The sequence below is a fragment of the Pocillopora verrucosa genome, chromosome 10 (genome assembly GCF_036669915.1).
Source record: "Pocillopora verrucosa isolate sample1 chromosome 10, ASM3666991v2, whole genome shotgun sequence".
Classification (NCBI taxonomy): Eukaryota; Metazoa; Cnidaria; class Anthozoa; order Scleractinia; family Pocilloporidae; genus Pocillopora; species Pocillopora verrucosa.
The window spans coordinates 19885406-19905903 of record NC_089321.1 but is presented as its reverse complement, the minus strand read 5'-3'; the positions used below and the strand labels follow the sequence as shown (position 1 = coordinate 19905903).

At 38.2% G+C, this 20498-nt stretch overlaps 1 protein-coding gene across 1 annotated transcript; it reads right to left on the bottom strand.

Moving 5' to 3' along the window:
• Positions 1-5082: 5082 nt before the first annotated feature.
• LOC131798154 (tetratricopeptide repeat protein 28-like) lies at positions 5083-10307 on the bottom strand. The gene is made up of 4 exons (XM_066172953.1): positions 10280-10307; positions 9556-9860; positions 5438-9273; positions 5083-5131 (listed from the first exon to the last, which is right to left on the bottom strand). Exons 1-4 carry the CDS (start codon positions 10305-10307, stop codon positions 5083-5085), a joined length of 4218 nt encoding a protein of 1405 aa, XP_066029050.1.
• Positions 10308-20498: the final 10191 nt, after the last annotated feature.

The following is a 20498-nucleotide window of genomic DNA, read 5'->3' as shown; positions in this document are numbered from 1 at the left end:
AACAGCTGAAAATTTGCATTTCAATTTCATGTCTCTACCTTGGACGCTTCATGCCTTCATCCAATGTGGGTTACTTTTGAGAGATTTATCGCCATCAAATGTACGTCGCACTACCCAAACAGTGTCACATAGGAAAATAACGATAGCACTGATTGCAGTTTGGATCATTGCCTTCGTGTGTAGAATGTCATCAATTGCTTACTCCAAAAGTAAATCACTGGGTTAACAAGCGCGTTTAAAATTTCCCTTTTTTTTCCACATTTGTTCCCTGATTAGGAAAATATCATGTCTTAAGCGCCCTGTTTTCTTTCCTTCATCTTTCCACTTCTTTTTGGTCGGTTCCTATGCTTTTATCTTCCTTTGTTGCTGTTATGCGAAGTCGTCCACCGAACAAGAACAACTGGTTGTAAATGCTAAAAGTGTCCTCAACCAAATTCATTGGGAACTTTTCGGCTCCGTTCAAATCTTGCGCACGCTTTGTGTTAAGTCAATCGCTGAGATAAAGTAACGCTATGTTGTAAAAAGGCCACAATAATTCTGGCCATGCATGCTTCAAATGGCATCTTGTGCGAAGAGGCAGGTGATAACAAAGTTATCTCGACATGAAGAGTTTCCAGATCTTATTCGATCATGATTGACACTAGATTTCTTTTCTATATATCATAATGTGTTTAAAGGGACAGATAAGAACTTCCTGATGTATTTTCAATCTTTGAAATAATGATAGAAAAAAAACCGACAACAAAAACCTCTGATAGGCTTAGTAAGGTAGTTTCTCAATTTTATGATGCAAAAATTTAACAACCGTCCTCAAGCGCGCTCAACTTGTATTCTTATTTTTGTTTTTTTCAATCTCTTGCCCTATTTTACGAGATGTGTCGTGGAAGAAACAGGCGTTTGGCTCTTGAACGTCATACAAAGTGTAAAGCTATGGCATCCAACATAAGATGGGTGTCAATTAAATTGATATTTTTAATGAAAATCTTTGTGAACAAACTTAAAGAAGAGAGCTTAAACTCGCAAATAATCTTGACAAATAAAAACAGATATGCAAATAACTGACTTTATATTAAGCCCATAAAACCAAAGTGAGATGTCAAATAAACCAATAGCTAATATTTTTCTTCTAATATAGTTTTTAATTAGAACAAGAAGCCATGTAACCATAACTATCGATATGGTCGTGTAAGGCGAATCAATTTCCTAACGAGCAAGGTATGTGAAGAAACGAGTGGGCTATTACAAGTTACAGAGACCACTTAATCCATAGTGAACTGGAACGTGAATGGCTGTCAAGGGCCAACATTCTTTTGATATTTATCTTCTTGTGAGGCCATCATTGCTGCAACAAACCGGCTTCGCATTATGATAGATCTTCCTTCGCAACAACCTCGTTACTAGGAGACTAATATTCACCAATATTCCCCCAGCAACAAATTGGTCCAACACTACCAATTGCCTCGTTAGGCGACACATTTTTTTCCATATACTTCCAAGTCAGTTGCTTTTAGCATACACTCTGTCTGATAAAAATCGAACGATCGAATGATAAGATTTGATCAAATTTCATAGGCTGGGTATGGTACATAAATATGTATCCGTCAATTTAGAGCTTCAACATCCCCCTATCACAGCAATCTCCACAGGCATTTGGAGTTTTGAAGATTAGTTTGTTCCTGGGGCCAAAGTGTTGTTCAAATTCCCTACTCCAAGTGTTGGATTTAATAGTTAATTTTTGTAAAAGGCAATTGACAGTTAGTGCTATTTTTCTGTTTCGCTGTACCAGTGATTTATAGTTAACATTTTTAATTGTTTGATGCAACAACACAGGTGATTTGGGTTCATGAGAATGACAAGTGAATGTATGAACAAAATAATACAATAATTGTTTGTGCTAGCAGTAGTTAGTGGGTTTTAGCACTTGTGGTTCATATTTTAGGCATAAATGACTTTCCATCTTCACTAAGGTTTCAATCATTATGCTAAACTTTGCAGACCTTTTTCTGAGTTGCCCCAGGTTGAAAGGGGGATTTTAAAAGTTTGAATTTATTGGTGCATCACCTCTGTTCCTATCTGCTAGTTGTTTGGTGTTCATTTGTGCTACAGCATTTGCAGCAAATTCTGAAAAAAAGTAATAGTCAGTGATATCAATTCAATATCAAAAAGATGATTAAGGAAATCAAATAAAACATCAATTACAGCACAATTTGTTGATCAAATACAAAATTCTCCAACAAACCAAGATTGTTATTTTCCTGCATATAAATTACAACATATTTTGTAACAAAATGTGAGAAATATGCAGTCAGTAATAATAAAATGGACAACCATATTTGTGGCATATTACATAGAGCATTTAATCATTAGAAAGTTAAGTTGCGATGTAATTAGAGAATTTTCCCTCTTCTTCTAAGTTGCCCCATTGTGAAGAAAGGATTTTAAAGTTTTGAATTTATTGGTGCAAATTACCTTTGTCTTGTGATCTCACTAATATTTGTTACAAATTCTGTACAAAAGTAATAGAAATATGTGGTCACTGATGTTGCAATTGACAACCATATTCATGTGGCTTATAACATAGTCCATTATTATCGTAAACATAGAAAAAGAGACACTTATATATGTATATGTATATGTCTAGTTATATCTGAGTGAAATCACCAAAACAGACCCAAAAAAACAACAAACTCAAAGTGAATATCGCAGAACGCACAGCTGACGCATGAAGCAATTGTTAATTATTGGCCCAAGTGACCGCTGAGAGCCAGAATTACGTGACAAGTGTAGTTGATAGAAGCTTCAAGTCATAGTCGCAAACCACTTGTTTTATAACATTTTTCGGCCCGATGGAAAATTTGTTTTCTCGAGGGATTTGTTTGCTGACGTCATGAGCGCGCACAATAAGAATATGAAGCACGCTCGCGCAATTGAATTTGATTACACCATGATTATCCATGATGGTTGATTAAGGAAGCTAAGAAATGTGAACAGTTTTCGAGATTTTTTTTTTAAGGAATGGAAATTAATTTCACGTCGAGAGAGATGCTTGTAGGCGAAATGTTGATGGGTAGTGTCTTGATGGGTAATCGTAGTGTTTCTTTTGTCGTTTGTTACTTTGGAGACTTACTAAAATCAGCAAATATGGCTTCTGTACGGCACAAAACATTCATTAGTCTACGATTTGTTACCGCTCATTTCAGGAGATTTTTAAGTCACATGCGGAGTTTTGGTTGACATACAAGTTCCCTGTGCAACAACTTCGGCTTTTACGGCCGCGAAATTCTGCCCACTTGCTCGAGAGAAAATACCAATAGCTCTTTTATGTTAAAAAACTGTGCTACTATTCCAGAGATAAAACTAAAATAGTGTTGTCGTTGACACTTACCGCCATCGAACACTTCAATGCAGAACTCCGCCAAAACTAACATGTGCATCACCATGTGCATCGTGACCCGAATACTTTTCGCTGTTCATGCTGTCTGCTAGACAAAAATTTCAGAATATTCTGAATGACTTCAAAATTTTGCGCAGAAATTTCTTATTAAAAGCTTTTAAAATAACTGTGAGAACTTTTGCGGGCTAATTGGTCGAGAGCAAAAAGAATAAAAAATTTATCCAGCAAACTGATTACTACTATATGCGCTCTTTGAAGCAGACCGGAGTGGGGGAGGGAGGGAGGTTGGGGCAAGTACGTTGGGGTACGAATAATCGATGTTCTTGATTCATAAGAAACATAACTCACAGAAAGGTTTCCGAACAAAACCGGCCAGAATCCATCTCTTTAATTTCCTTTTTTAAGCAGAGCGAAGTGGAGGAGGGAAGGGGTTTGGGACGAGTAGGTTGGGGTAGGAATGAGAATTCCTCATGCACTGATACTCATAATTCAGGTATATTAACGTTCGGAATAATTAGTGTGATGTTAAACGCTCTTAGAAATAGCTAAAGAAGGAGACGAGAAGGACACCATATCAAGAAAACGTGACATGATCAAATCTTTTTTCGTGCATGCAATCACTTTTTCATGCCTCAAGAATGAAATTAATGTCATTTACATCAAATGAAGGCATGAAAAACTCGTTTGGCTCCCATAATACGATCATTTGACGCTATATCTAGTGATACATGTATTAGGATTACTATTTGACACTGGAATGCTGATCACCAGAACTTCATCGCCAGAATTTTTTTGATTGTAGGACGAGAATCAAGTCACATGAGTGGAGGAGAAACGATCACAGAAATGCATGCCTTAACAATGAACAACAGTGCTTTCTGTTTTACTCTGTAACCTGGTTAAAACAGACGCTCACGATATTTTCCAAGATTTCTCTTAAGCCGTCTTTTATTTTAGCGTCTTTGGAATTACTGCATAATCCCTCAGGAAAGTTTCCCAAAAAAGAGGAGTGTATAAAAGTGTGGTAAAAACAAGAATATTTTTATTCCCAAGCCAACTTTCTGACAATAACCTGACTTGAAAACGATTAAATCACCATGAAAACATTACAACGTATCAAACATTACGATGCGTAAGTGACTTATTGAACCAGTTTCAAAATATTGCTGCCGTAACTTTTCCACCTTATAGTAATACAATTCTTGACTTTGATAGCTTTTTCCATGGTCCTATTTAGAAATCCATTTATTTTTCAGTCTTTTAAGCACTAAGAAGTGGTACTGGAAATGACCATAAGGAAAGGTTTCTTTTAAGACTTTTTATCAAAAATAAAGGATTCTGTGAACGAACCTATAACAAAAAAATGAAAGGTTTTGAGAGAAAATCCTTTAAGACAACTGGCTCATTTTTGATGCTTAGACTACTGTTTCAACTTTCCTGATTTCACTTTACTTAAGAGTTCTTCGTCAATAACGTTTCGTGCTACTTAAATCGGCCGGATAAGATCATTTTTGCGCAGAATAAAATCTCTCTCGAATATGTTACCAATACCTCCTTCTGAGAAGATCGGAAAAGAAAACGCAAAAAAAAATATAATTAATATGCTTAATTGAAGATTGCCCATTCTTTAATTACACAATAAAATAACGGATAGAGTATTTTCTTTACTCGTTCTATTTGTTCATCCATTAAAAGTCTCTAAGGTCTGTTTCCTTCGAGGTATTCTCATTCTCTTTCCTACAACAAACGTAAAGAAGAAAAACAATTATAAATAAACAGTTATACCAGGCGCAATATGTAGGCAAATGTGTACTTGTATCTGATTGGCAGAAAGGCGCTTTCGAGATTATATATTTTACATCTAATTGGGAGAATCAATTGTTACTATTTGAAAGAAACCAAAAAAAAAAATGGTATAAAAATAGCTTTGGTATTCATGGTGACAGAGGATTCCCGCTGACAGTCAGCGACCAGTAAGTCAAAGCCACCTTCACATCTAATTTAACTTTCATTTATGAAATACCTGTTCTGACCGAGTCTTACCTCTGCTTGTCAAACTCGAGCCTCACATCATCTCCAATCAGCGTAAACGAAGCCCAATCAGACATTTTTCTCGAGCCGTTTTTTCTCATCCACTTCATGGCCTGATGAAGGGATTCACTGGCACTTTCTCCTTCAACAAGGTGTTTGTAGAACCGATTCATCAGCTGCTCCGTTGCTAAGTCTGGAATGGCCCACAGTGCAACTAACACCGAGCGAGCACCAGATCCTAAGAACGCACGGGCAATTCCTATCACTCCCTCGGCTGTTATCTCACCTCTTCCACTGTGACAGCAGCTAAGTACCACCAGTTTAGCTCTAACTTTCACTCGTGAGACATCAGCCATCGTCAACATGTAAGCTTCCCGTGGTGGGATAGCATTTTGACTCTTGAGAAAAGGAATGGGGGAGAGGGCAATTTCTCCTCTTTGGGCGTTGCCATGGGCAGCAAAATGTATCAGGCTCACTGAACCTATCCGCTCAAGCACCGCCTGCTTCGTTGCTTTCTCTTCTACCAGAGGCGGAACACGCATCAGTCGTCCAACCATCTCCGCTTCCTTTCTTGCACACGGCAATGACGGCAGCCAATCAACCTTGGGATTGCCTATTATCAAGGCACCAGTGTTGCTGTGATAGCCCTCTGGACTGTCTTGAATAATCTTGAGTGTTGTCAAAGAAGGAATGACACGGATCCTATGAGTCTCCGAGAGGTATCCGGCTCCCTCCTTTTCACTAAGTGCAGCAAAGGGAACTTTGTACAAACTGCGGTCAGGAACGATGACGACTTCAGGCCCCTCAAGCAAATCATAAACGGGAGCAATAAACATTTTGTAACACAAAGACAGACTTGAAATGACTTTCTTCTCCTCTTCCTCCTCCACGAGTCGCAGTCTTGCTGAGCTCTTTTGTGCGGGGGAGAGAGATTGCACTTTAATGGTATTTAAAGACCGATCTTCACAATCTTTAGTAGGCAAAATACCAAGACTCCGGAAATTATCATCCAAAAATTCACTCAAAAACAAATCTTTGGGCAAACCAGCCTGAACTAGATTCTCTTCTACTGATATTCTTCTATGGTGAAGGACTCCACTTGTTTTCAAGATCCACAAATGCAGAAGCTCCTGAAAATAAGAAATGTACAGACAAGTACAGTTATTTTTCTTTCTTAAAATGTTCTCAATGCCAAACCAAGATTGTGGATTAGCAAAGATGTGCGTTTCAACCGAGTACTTCTCTGCCATTAAGTCTGATAGGCCTCTAGCTCGACCCAACTCCTCAACATAGAGAGCATCCCGAGCATTTCCGGTGTCACAGAGCAAAGTACCAAGCAGCTTGTAGGGAAATATTCCTGAGTGCTCCAGCAATGATGTTTTGAACTCATCATTGGCGCCCAAAAAATATCTCAGCTCCTCATACCTTTCAATGCACAGATGAAGACACGACAGAGAGTCTTTGATTTTATTTTGAAATAAATACAAAATGGCGTAGTGTTTAAGGATTTCGAACTCTTCTCTTCCAGCTCCAATATCTCTGGATATGAATAAAGCTTTCTCCAAACATACTTCCGAAGCTTCATAATCACCAACAGTTCTAGACACTGCTCCAAGGTTTGTAAGATGTACTGCTTTCCCTACCTTATCACCAATCTCAGTTGTGATGACAAGCGCTTTTTGAAGATACTGTTTAGCCTTATCGTGTTGGCCAAGCGACTTAAACACAGTACCTAGGTCTCCATAACATGATGCTTCACCTTTTCTGTCACCAATTTCAGTTGTTATGACAAGCGCTTTTTGGAAATACTTTTTACCCTTGTCGTATTGGCCAAGCGACTTAAACACAGTACCTAGTTTTCCATAACATGATGCCTCCCCTTTTCTGTCACCAATTTCAGTTGCAGTGACAAGCGCTTTTTGGAGATACTCTTTAGCCTTGTCGTATTGGCCAAGCGACAGAAACACAGTACTTAAGTTTCCGAAGCCAGTTGCCTCCCCTTGTCTGTCGCCAATTTCAGTTGTGATGAGAAGCGCTTTTTGGAGATACTCTTTAGCCTTGTCGTACTGGCCAAGCAACTCAAACACAGTACCTAGGTTTCCATAACATGATGCTTCCCCTTTTCTGTCGCCAATTTCAGTTGTGATGACAAACGCTTTTTGGTGACACTCTTTAGCCTTGTCGTATTGGCCAAGCGACTTAAACACAGTACCTAGTTTTCCATAACATGATGCCTCCCCTTTTCTGTCACCAATTTCAGTTGTGTTGACAAGCGCTTTTTGGAGATACTCTTTAGCCTTGTCGTACTGGCCAAGCGACTCAAACACAGTACCTAGGTTTCCATAACATGATGCTTCCCCTTTTCTGTCGCCAATTTCAGTTGTGATGACAAACTCTTTTTGGTGATACTCTTTAGCCTTGTCGTATTGGCCAAGCGACTTAAACACAGTACCTAGTTTTCCATAACATGATGCCTCCCCTTTTCTGTCACCAATTTCAGTTGTGATGAGAAGCGCTTTTTGGAGATACTCTTTAGCCTTGTCGTATTGGCCAATCGACAGAAACACAGTACCTAAGTTTCCGTAGTCAGTTGCCTCCCCTTTTCTGTCGCCAATTTCAGTTCTGATGACAAGCGATTTTTGGAGATACTCTTCAGCCTTGTCATACTGGTTAAGCGACATAAACACAGAACCTAAGTTTCCGTAGTCAGTTGCCTCCCCTTCTCTGTCGCCAATTTCAGTTCTGATGACAAGCGCTTTTTGGTGATACTCTTTAGACTTGTCGTACTGGCCAAGCGACTCAAACACAGTACCTAGGTTTCCATAACATGATGCTTCCCCTTTTCTGTCGCCAATTTCAGTTGTGATGACAAACGCTTTTTGGTGATACTCTTTAGCCTTGTCGTATTGGCCAAGCGACTTAAACACAGTACCTAGTTTTCCATAACATGATGCCTCCCCTTTTCTGTCACCAATTTCAGTTGCAGTGACAAGCGCTTTTTGGAGATACTCTTTAGCCTTGTCGTATTGGCCAAGCGATTTAAACACAGTACCTAGGTTTCCATAACACGATGCTTCCCCTTTTCTGTCACCAATTTCAGTTGTGTTGACAAGCGCTTTTTGGAGATACTCTTTAGCCTTGTCGTATTGGTAAAGCGAATAAAACACAGTACCTAGGTTTTCATAACATGATGCTTCCACTTTTCTGTCGCCAATTTCAGTTGTGATGAGAAGCGCTTTTTGGAGATACTCTTTAGCCTTGTCGTATTGGCCAATCGACAGAAACACAGTACCTAAGTTTCCGTAGTCAGTTGCCTCCCCTTCTCTGTCACCAATTTCAGTTCTGATGACAAGCGCTTTTTGGAGATACTCTTCAGCCTTGTCGTACTGGTTAAGCGACATAAACACAGTACCTAAGTTTCCGTAGTCAGTTGCCTCCCCTTCTCTGTCGCCAATTTCAGTTCTGATGACAAGCGCTTTTTGGTGATACTCTTTAGACTTGTCGTATTGGCCAAGCGAATGAAACACAGTACCTAGGTTTCCGTAATCAGTTGCCTCCCCTTTCCTGTCGCCAATTTCAGTTCTGATGACAAGCGCTTTTTGGAGGCACTCTTTAGCCTTGTCGTATTGGCCAAGCGAATGAAACACATAACCTAGGCTTCCATAACATGCTGCTTCCCCTTCTCTGTCACCAATTTCAGTTCTGATGACAAGCGCTTTTTGGAGATACTCTTTAGCCTTGTCGAATTGGTAAAGCGACCGAAATATATTACTTAGGTTTACGTAGTTAGTTGCCCCCATTTCTTTGTTGCCAATTTCAGTTGTGATGACAAGCGCTTTTTGGAGATACTCTTCAGCCTTGTCGTACTGGTAAAGCGACATAAACACAGTACCTAGGTTTCCATAACATTTTGCTTCCCTTTTCTTGCCGCCAATTTCAGTTGTGATGAAAAGCGCTTTTTGGAGATACTCTTTAGCCTTGTCGTATTGGCCAAGCGAATGAAACACATTACCAAGGTTTCCGTAACAGGATGCTTCTCCGCTTCTGTCGCCAATTTCTTTTGTTATGGCAAGGGCCCTCCCAACATATTCCTTCGCTTTTAGGTTTTCACCAAGTTTATAAAGTATAACTCCAGACACGCTGTATAAGTCAAACAGTTTCCTCCCGTATCTTTCCGCACTTATGTCGTCAGAGATATGACGATAAGCTCTGAAAAGAACGGTATAGATGTCGCTGTAAAATTGTAGCAGTACTGAATCAAATTGGTCTTTGCTGTTTTGATCGGTGCTACTTAGCAAAATCAAACATTCGCTGCATATCTCAATGGCTTTCTGAATGCGATCTGAGTTGAGCAAGAACAGGGCAACAAATAAGACGATGCTTAATGTGAAAGGTGTCATGGCTTCTACTGTTAGGTTTCCATTGCCATCCTCTCCTGTAATCAGAGAAACATTATTTTTAGTAACACAATACTAAATGAGTCGATAATCTGGATTAATAATGAGTCTCTACAACCAGGAACACACATGTTGAGTTACAAAAACAGGTTGGGTCGATTACACCCGGAAACTATTTGTAACAAGCTGAAAGTGTTAGAATTCACAATATGCCCTTAAAACAAAAAAATAAGTGAAGATAAATAAGTTTGTCACCTTTCATTTTACTCAAGTTGTGATTTTTGCAGAACATTACATGACTTTAAAGTCTCAGGACAAAGATAAACAAAACTGACAGCATTTATCTAACTTTTGCAATGAGAACTTTTTTATGCGTAGTTTTTATAAACAACATTAATCAACGGGGTAAGTTTTGAAATAAACTTTGGTGGGGTATTACAAAACTATTTGGCTTTACCAATTGAGTTGACAATGTAAATTGGCATCGTAATGAGTTTCTGAAGCTGACGTTTCGAGCGTTAGCCTTTCATTAGAGCATTTGATAACCTTGAGGAATCAATGATGTTGTGTTGCTAGTACTCCGCAAATAAACCAGTAAAGGGTGGTCTGCCGTATAAATGTAATGCTTCGTTTTCTATCTGCATTTTTACCGGCCGTCAGAACGTATTTACAATAAAGCGTCTTGGAATCAAGCTACATGCATTCAAGTTTTAAGCGTTTCAATTGTTAAGCTAACGAGAAATAACATTTTACAACTCTCTGGAAGATTTCTTGACATTCCACAATATTACATGGAATATTTGAAAATATTGTGAGGCCTCAGAGGTTCGACGAACTCCGGCTTTGTTGCGAATTCATTTCATTCGGTGGCGATTTTTGCACAACATAACATGACTTAATAGTCACAGGACATGACATGACTGAAAAAAACAAAAAAAAGATTATAGACAAGATTATTGGAAATCAGTCAAGTAACGTTCTGTTCCTCACAGAAAATACATTCCCCCTCTTCGTGAACTTTCAGCGTCATACGCAAACTTATCTTCTCACGCAAGACTTTGACGCTTTAACAAGAAGAGGTCAAGTTAATTATTGATGCAAATTACGACAACTGGAAAACCACGAAATCTTATCCTATGATATCAGCAGCCGAGTAAATCGATTTGCTTTTTTAAAAAAATTAATATTGCAATTGTCAAAACCATCATTTTTTGCAGTTTTTATCCAAAAAGTTTGTTATCGGACAGGTCAATGAGTCAATCAAACTATCAAACAGTTAAACAATTTACGCCTCCTTTGTCAGTCTTTTAATGCAAATGGTTTACTTTTCTTTCATAACCTGGATGTTCTTCTTTTATCGGAAATTGTCATTTTTATGATTGATTGGTAATGAGACTTTGTGTCGTCCAGTTCAGTCTGTAATCATACTCGCGATAAACAAATCGGACTCCCGCTGCGCAGTCGTCCGACTTTGTCATCAATGGTATAATTACAGACTCTTCTCAGTCCTATTACCGGTACGTATACGTGACCCTCCACGGGGTGTCAGGGAATGAGGTGAACGCACGCACACGGCACGTTATAACACGCTCGCACGCTAACGGTATGACACACTTATCGGGCAGATATGCGCATCAAAACAATTGATTTTGGAAAGCATGTTGTGGCCATTGTTCATATCTGGCTAACACGGTAGAACTTTGTTTCTATAACACGGTATTTTTTTTTGTTGTTGTTGTTTTTTTTTTAACACGCTAAGTTCCTGTTTCTTAACACGCTAGCTTATCTTGTAAAACCCAGCTTACTTTGTTGCTCGTATTTGTCAGCTTCTTAATAAATTATTGTGAGAACGGTGTTTGTAGAGTATATTACTTACCGAATATAAGCGAAAATGAAGATCTACTGTCCTATCCGAAAGTTGTTATGAAAACGGAAACATTCACGGCAAATCGCGGCTCTTCAGGAAGTGTTTCACAAGGTCCAGTCGAGCTCACTTTGAACACATGAATTACTTTTTTAAAACTTAACTCTAACCTTGTAAAATATAAATCTTTATCGCTCCACGAAGTTAATAAGCCCAGTACTGAATCTTTGTGAATACTTCAGCAAGTAAGTTACTTAGTTGTTATAGCTGATGAAAACCGGGTACCTCTCCCAAGAAGCCCAATTCGTTCCTTCCGCTAGAGCACAAGGCAGGAGGAGAAGATAAACCAGTCGCGGTCAGATAAAGTTTAAGAAATGCTGTAATTGGTCCTGTTGGGGGCCAAAAGGATAACCCAAATTGTTCAGCAAAATTCACACGTACCATAGAAGGTCTTTTTGTTCACGACAACGTTCCAAAAAACAAAAAAAAAACAGATTACGGCTTTAGCAAAAATATGTACCGTAAAACCCGCCTTTAGTATCCAAAGGTTTAAGTGAAGGGTATCTCGACAATGAAACGCTTGTGTATAAGTAGAAATATGGCAATTCGAATTTAACGCGATCTTTGAATCGTTCGTTCAACCCTCCTAAACAGATTCAAGTTGATAGCTGATGTAGAGTCATAGCCGATGGAAAACCACGTGATCAAGCACCACGGATTTCCTTCAGCGAGGGACAGTCCACAACATAAATAGAGGTCTGATTTTAGTTTTATGATCATCAATTTCTCAAATTGAACAATACTCAAAAACATTAGCTAATGAGGATAAATTATATGGTATAAAGCTACAGAGATTTGAGAAAACCGCTGAAGAACGAATTGATTTCACTGTGGTGGCGATTCAATCGCGCCATCAACCGCTTTAATGAAGGGCTAACGCTCGAAACGAGACATAACTACATATTGCAAAAACAAAGTTTACTCCGCAGTGGATCTAATTCGATTTTGCACGTCACACTTTTATAACTTCAAATCGATCATATTTGGTTCACCATACTATTTTTCTTTTCAACCCTCGTAACTTAACACTGAGTCACACAACGCGTGACGCTTTCATGAATTAATCGCCTCTGCTGACATCAGAAACATTATTAAACATGAAAAATAAAAAGTGTTCTTCTATTTTTTATGGGGCACGTCAAGCTTAACTGTTAACTCTTTGAAAGGTTTGATTTACATCACAAGATCGATCACAGTACAACCTAAGTAAGTTTCTTTCTTCAAACGGTTACCTATTTTTGCATGATAATTGACTCATCGTCTTCGTACACTTTTCATTTTCTAGCGGGTGTGATTTGCATGATCGAAGCCAGAATTGCCAAAAAGAACCGAGTGACTGCATTTCGGTTTTGCACGTTACACTTTTCTGACTAATGATGGATCTTAGCGTCCAAAAATGAAACATCTTACTCTGTTTAATCAAAACGTCAGGCTTCAGTGTTCATCCCTTTTGGAACCATTGGATTTGCTTGACGAGATCAATGAGTTCGAGAGTACAACTAAAACTTCTGTCTTCAAACAGTAAGCTAACTGTGCGTGAACATTGACTCATTGTACTCATGAACTTTTCGTTTTCTTGTGGGTGTGATTCATGAATTAATCGTTTGTTTTTTCACGAGGCGTGAACTTCATTAAAGGACGTTCTGCATTATAAATATGTCTTGATATAGGATAGATTTTAATTTTTGATCACGTGACTGTAAAACCATCAGTTTCTCAAATTAAACAGTGCTGAACAATCTTGGCGAATGAGTTTGAAATATATTGTATAAAACCATTACGGTTTGAAGAAAGCAATTTTACGGTGAGGACATGAGGTATCCGTTCAAAGGAAAGTACGCTGTGTATACAATAACAGTGAATTTAAGAAAGTTTCTCTGAGGAAATTAAAACATCTCTCTTCGTGAACGTGCAGCGTCATAACTTATCTTCTTAATGGAGACTCTGGCGCCTAAACAGATTACGGCGTTGAGAAAAATATTTACCGTAGAACACGCCGCCAGTATCCGAAAATTGAAATGAATGGTATCTCGACCATGAAACGCTTGTGTACAAGTAGAAAACGGAAATTCAACTCGAATCTACCGCGATCTCTGAATCGATCGTTAAATCCTCCTAAAACAAAGTCAAGTTAATAGCTACATTTCAGAAAATAGCAACTGGAAAACCACGTAATGACTACGGATTTCCTCCAATATCAGCTTGGGACAGTCTACACCATAAATAGAGGTCTGATTTAGTTTAAAATCATCAATTTCTCAAATTCAACGATACTCAATAACCTTAGTTAATGAGAGTAAATAAAGCTGCAGAGATTTGAAAAAGTCGCCGTAGAACTAATTTATTTCACTGTGGTAACGATTCAATCGCGCCATCAACTACTTGAACGAAGGGCTAACGCTCGAAACGTGACGTACTGCAAACATAAAGATCAAAAACGCAACTACCGGGCTTTGCTATAAGAGCCTTACCTCTCTACAGTTACTAAACGACTAAAGCTAATAAAAACCGTGTGACTAGAAAGGATTTTCAATCGCACTTACCAAGATGTTGACAATGTGGCTGATGCTTTGAAAACGAAACAACAAAAATAATGAATTACACTCAGGACTTTTCTCAACCTTTCGAACTTACGCTGTCACAGTGTTTTAGGTATCTAGATCACGTGTGTTTTAGGTTATTCCCTTCCCCCCTCTAAGCTACTCGAAATAAAATTGCATATTTTTTGTGTGCTCTTATGCCCGTCTATCGCTTAGCATTAACGTTGAAAACGGTTAGTGGTCATGTGATAAAAAACTTATTGACCGAATTTAGTGAGGTCAGTGGGGAAAATATTTGGCTCTGGGTCATGAAACAGGGACCTCGCTGCGCTCGGTCCGTAGATCATGACCCTGAGCAAAATAATTTTCCTTCCGGTCCTTCCACTCAATCAATAAGAACACAGTATTTCGGTTTTGTACGTCACACTTTTATCGCTCATGATGTAATTGAACATAAAAAATGAAAAGTGTTATTCTTTTTTTATTAGGAAATGTCAGGCTTTAGTGTTTACCCCTTTGAAAGGTTTGATTTTCATCACAAGATCGATTACAGTACAACCTAAGTTTCTTTTTTTTAACGCTAAGCTATCTTTGCGTGATAATCGACTCATTGTCTTCGTAAACTTTTCATTTTCTAGCGGGTGTGATTTGCATAATCGAAGTCAAAATACTAAAAAAAACCAAGTGACTGTATTTTGATTTGGCACATCACACTTTCCTGACCAATGATGGATTTTAGCATCCAAAAATGAAACATTTTACTCTGTTTAACCAAAACGCCAGGCTTCAGTGTTCATCCCTTTTGGGCCGGTTGGATTTGCATCACGAGATCGATCAGATCGAGCGTACTACTAAAGCTTCGGTCTTTAAACAGTAAGCTATCTGTGCATGAAAATTGACCCATTTTACTCATGAACGTTTCATTTTCTTGCGGATGTGATTTGCATGATCGAAGACAAAAATAGTAACTGATATAATAGATTAATAGAAAACAAAGAAAACTGACGGAGTGGATCGGTAATTTGCTCGAACATAACCACATCACTGGTCTTACCTTGAAAGGCTTTAATCCAGTGACTGAAATATGGCAACAAGTAAATGAGGAGGTAGCTTGACTTTCAGTAATAATCAATAGTTATACTAAATATTCCTTCATAATTCTTTTGAGAAGGGGAGAGAGGTGGGGAAAATGGACCTGACTACAGTTACGTTGTAGGATCCGCGCATCCGGAACTGTCCTGAAAACTCCCGACCGCAATTCGCGCTGCTTTAACCGTTTTTGTTTCGTCTTTTCCTGAGATAGTTGCAAGAAACTTGCAACTAGAGGGGACTAACACCGAGCGATGACTTAAATGATAAAAATTATATATATACTTAAATTCCTCCTTTTCTTTGAAAAATAACAAACAATTGTAAGCTTGAAATAATTATAATAATAATAATAATAATAATAAATAATAGTCTTTATTCCATCATAAGATAAAACTACATATCTTATGTTACAATGAATTGAAAAAACTACAGAAATCTACATACATATTATGAATTAAAAAGTATATCATTACAATAAATGGAGCTTAAATATCAACCTATTTACAAATGTGTTCATAAAGCGCTGTGTATTAATTTTCGGGCGCGCGCAGCCTTTTTTCCTGAGATTGTGTAGATATGTCTTTTGGACAGGAATGATTGCCTCCCGTTTAATTCAGTATTGATGTCAACATTACCTGATTTCTCCAAATTGACAATTTTTTCGCGTAACGGTTTAATCGCTTTTTTGCTATCGCTATTGCTAAGCCCATTGAGAACTGCTAGAAGTACTGAGGACGTCTTAAATCAGTGGTAAATAACTGACATAAAAAAGGTTCTTACCGCAATTGTTTGCTATCATATACAGCTGACACCGTAGATATTTCACAGGTTATGTACTATTTATTGAAATCTGAATCGTTGGGAACATTTTTCAAATGGGAGGGGTGGGGGGGGGTAGCTGCGTCAAATTTGAATTTAAGAGCATACCGGCCGGAATGTATTATTATCGTAAATTGCGGGATAGGGGGTAAAATCTCCCAATAAACCCCTTGGATGCCCCCTCTAAGTATCAAGAGGGTCGCAAAGGAGTGTTAGAATGGCTTTTACGGCTAACGGTTAACTCTTTCCATTGTTGTCACCAGAAATTTCTTTTACCCCTAACGGCTAATTTGTGGGCCGTTTTGCGGCTCACGGTTAACCTTATTAAGACGCTCTATCAAACACTGTTACTGCCAATCCGTGATTACGAAAAATGAAAATTGTGATCAAAAGTATTTAATAAAATCTCTGAGAATAGGAACTGATCAATTATCAAATAGGATTGAGAAAAAGATCAAAATGGTGTGTTTTTTTTCCTAAAGCGATTCATTATGTACGAGACGTGAACTAATGATTCTCATTTCACAAAATCTTGCAAGAGTGAGAGTTAATCTCCCCGGTTTCCATGCGACTGTCAAAATTTGAATACTAAGGGAGAATTAATCATAGGGAGATATGGAGAGCGAATCAGCATTTACTCAGAAGATTTAAGTGTTCCAACTCACCCGAATGAATTTCGGTTTTCTACGTCACACTTTTATAACCAATGATGGAATGGAACATGTAAAAATAAATTAATTCATTCTTTTTTTTAACAGGAAACGTCAGGCTTCTGTGTCCATCCGTTTCGGGAAATTGGAATTTTATTACAAGATCCACACCAGTAGAACTAAAGCTTCTTTAAACGGTAAGCTATCTGTGCGAGATAATCAACTTTTCATGAACTGATATGGAAAACCGATCGACAGTTTACTCTACAGAGAGTCTATTTCGGTTTTGCACGTCACACTTTTATAACTTCATATTATTCTTTATAACAGGTTCAACTCTCGTAACTTAACACCGAGTCACACAAATCGTTACGCTTTCATGAATAAATCGTTTGTTTTTTTTCGAGATGTGAGCTTAGGCCGCCTCTGCTGTCATCAGTAAAGGACATTCTGCATGATAAATGTGTTTTAATAGAGGATTGACTTTAGTTTTTGATCACGTGATTGTGGAGACTATCAGTTTCTCAAATTAAACAATGTCAAGATCCCATCTCCTGACAATGTTTAACAATCTTAGCTATTGAGGTTGAAATATATTGTATAAAATCTTAACGGTTTGAAGAAAGCCATTTAACGGTGAAGATATGAAGCATCCGATCAACCGAAAAGTACGCTTATAACATGTATGCAATAGCATTAAATTTAAGAAAGTTTCAGTTCCTCTGAGAAAATTAAAACATCTCGCTTCATGGGCGCGAAGTGTCATGACTTATCTTCTTATGCGAGACACTGGCGCTTAAACAGACATAAAAAAGATTCGTACTCGTATACCCGTCTGTCGCTTCTCATTTGGGTCGAAATTTTTTTTCAGAGTTAGTGGTCATATGATAAATTGCTTATTGACTGAGTTTGGTTGGGGCCGGCGGGGAAAATATTTGGCTCTCGGTCATGAAGCAAGGACCTCGCTGCGCTCCTACCACTCAATTAATAAGTACACAGTATTTCTGTTTTTACGTCACACTTTTATCACTAATGATGTAATCGAACATGAAAAATGAAAAGTGCTATGTATGTTATAAATGAGGAAAGTCAAGCTTAAGTGTTGACTATTTGAAAATTTTGGTTTACATCACAAGATTGATCACAGTACAACCTAAGTTTCTTTCTTTAAACGGTAACTTATCTATGCGTGATAATAGACTCCTTGTCTTCCTAAACTTTTCATTTTCTAGCGGGTGTGATTCACACGATAGAAGCTAGAATTGCTAAAAAAACTGAGTGACTGTATTTCGATTTAGAACGTCACACTTTTCGGACTAATGATGGATTTTAGCGTCCAAAAATGAAACATCTTACTCTGTTTAACCGAAACGTCAGGCTTCAGTGTTCATCCCTTTTTTGGAACGATTGGATTTGTTTGACGAGATCGATGAGATCGAGAGTACAAGTGAAGCTTCTGTCCTTAAACACTAAGCTATCTGTGCGTGAACGTTGACTCATTGTGCTCAACAACTTTTCATTTTCTTATAGGTGTGATTCATGAATTAATCGTTGGCTGTCTTTAAACAGTAAGCTGTCTGTGCGTGAAAATTGACTCATTGCACTCATTAACTTTTAATTTTCTTGCGGGTGTGATACATGAATTACTCGTTTGCTTTTTCTCGAGATGTGAGCCTGGGCCGCCTCTGCTGACATCATTAAAGGACATTCTGCATTATAAATATGTCTTAATATAGGATTGATTTTAGTTTTTGGTCACGCGATTGTGGAAACCATCAGTTTCTTAAATTAAACAATGCTCAGAACAATCTTAGCTAATGAGGTTGAAATATATCGTAGAAAACCTTAACGGTTTGAAGAAAGTCATTTGACGGTGGAGATATGAAGCATCCGACCAACGGAAAAGTACTCTGATACTATGCATGCAATAACAGTGAATTTAAGAAAGTTTCAGTTTCTCTGGGAAAATTAAAACAGCTCTCTTAGTGAGCGCGCGGCGTCATAACTTATCTTCTTTTGGGAGACTCGGGCGCTTACGGCCTTTAGAAAAATATGTAACGTAGAACCCGCCGCTAGTATCCAAAAGTTTTAATGAATGGTATCTCGACCATGAAACGCTTGCGTACAAGTAGAAAACGGAAATTCAATTATAATCTGCCGTGATCTCTGAATCGATCGTTAAACCCTCCTAAAACAACGTCAAGTTAATAGCTACATTTCAGATCATAGCCATTGGAAAACCACATCCTATGATATCAGCGTGGGACAGTCCACACAATAAATAGAGCTCTGAATTTAATTTTATGATCATCAATTTCTCAATTGAACGATACTCAATAACCTTAATCAACGAGAATAAATAATACGGCAGAAAGCCACACAGATTTGAAAAAGTCGCCGTAGAACCAATTCATTTCACTGTGGTGACGATTCAATCGCGCCATCAACCGATTTAACGAAGGGCTAACGTTCGAAACGTGACATATTGCAAACACAAAGATCAAAAAAGCAGTTACTAGGCTTTGCCATAAGAGCCTTACCTCTCTACAGTAACTAAAGCTGATAAAAACCGAGTGACTAGAAAAGATTTTCAATCGCACTTACCAAGTTGTTGACAATGTGGCTGATACTTTCAAAATGAAACGACAAAAATAATGAATTACTTTTCTATCCTTTCAAACTTCCGCTGTCACAGTGTTTTAGGTATCAAGATCACGTGTGTTTAGGTTATTCCCTTCTCCCCTCTGGGCTAATCGAAATAAAAAGGAAAAGTTTCGATTGCATATTTTGTGTGTGCCCGTATGCCCGTATGCCCGTCTATCGCGTCCTATTTAGGTTGAAATTTTCATCAGTTAGTGGTCATATGAGAAAATGCTTATTGACCAAGTTTGGTGGGGTTAGTGCGGAAAATATTTGGCTCGGGGTCATGAAGAAAAGACCTCGCTGCACTCGGTCCGTAGGTCATGATCCCGAACCAAATATTTTTTCCGTCAATCAACAAGTGCACAGTATTTCGGTTTTGTTCGTCACTCATGATGTAATTGAACATAAAAAATAAAAAGTGTTATTCTTTTTTTCATAGGAAATTTCAGGCTTTAGTGTTTACCCCTTTGAAAGGTTTGATTTTCATCACAAGATCGATTACAGTACAACCTAAGTTTCTCTTTTTTAACGCTAAACTATCTTAGCGTGATAATCGACTCATTGCCTTCGTGAACTTTTCATTTTCTAGCGCGTGTGATTTGCATGAATGAAGACAAAACTACTTAAAAAAACCAAGTGACTGTATTTCGGTTTGACACGTCACAATTTTATAACTAATGATGGTTACAAAATAATTGAGGTAGTTCGCACGCTCTTATAGGTCAACTAGTTAGTTTAAATGAGAGTACGTAAACACAGCTTGTTTGGACGTCATACTTTTAATGTTTGCCGGCGCAATTTGAAAACATTTCAAACTCAAAGTTTTCCCAATACTCGCAAAGTAATTTCAAGTACAAATAATAAATATCGGAATTGGAGAAAAGTTTGCCAAGTTTTTATCTGGGGTTAGGCTACCATACCCCTTCCCAGTGAGGAACAAGAAGGAGGAAAAAGAGGAACTAGCGCTTTGCCTACCTTGATGATCATGAGCTGTACGCCCTCTTCAAG

Bases quoted from the DNA above. Each gene is read 5' to 3' on its own strand.
- LOC131798154 (XM_066172953.1), bottom strand. From the start codon at position 10,307: ATGCCAATTTACATTGTCAACTCAATTG. The intron at 9,274-9,555 runs GTTATACTTTAT...AAGGCTGAAGAG, and splicing joins ACTTATACAGCGTGTCTGGA to TATCTCCAAAAAGCGCTTGT. The intron at 5,132-5,437 runs GTAAGACTCGGT...CGTTTGTTGTAG, and splicing joins CTCGAGTTTGACAAGCAGAG to GAAAGAGAATGAGAATACCT.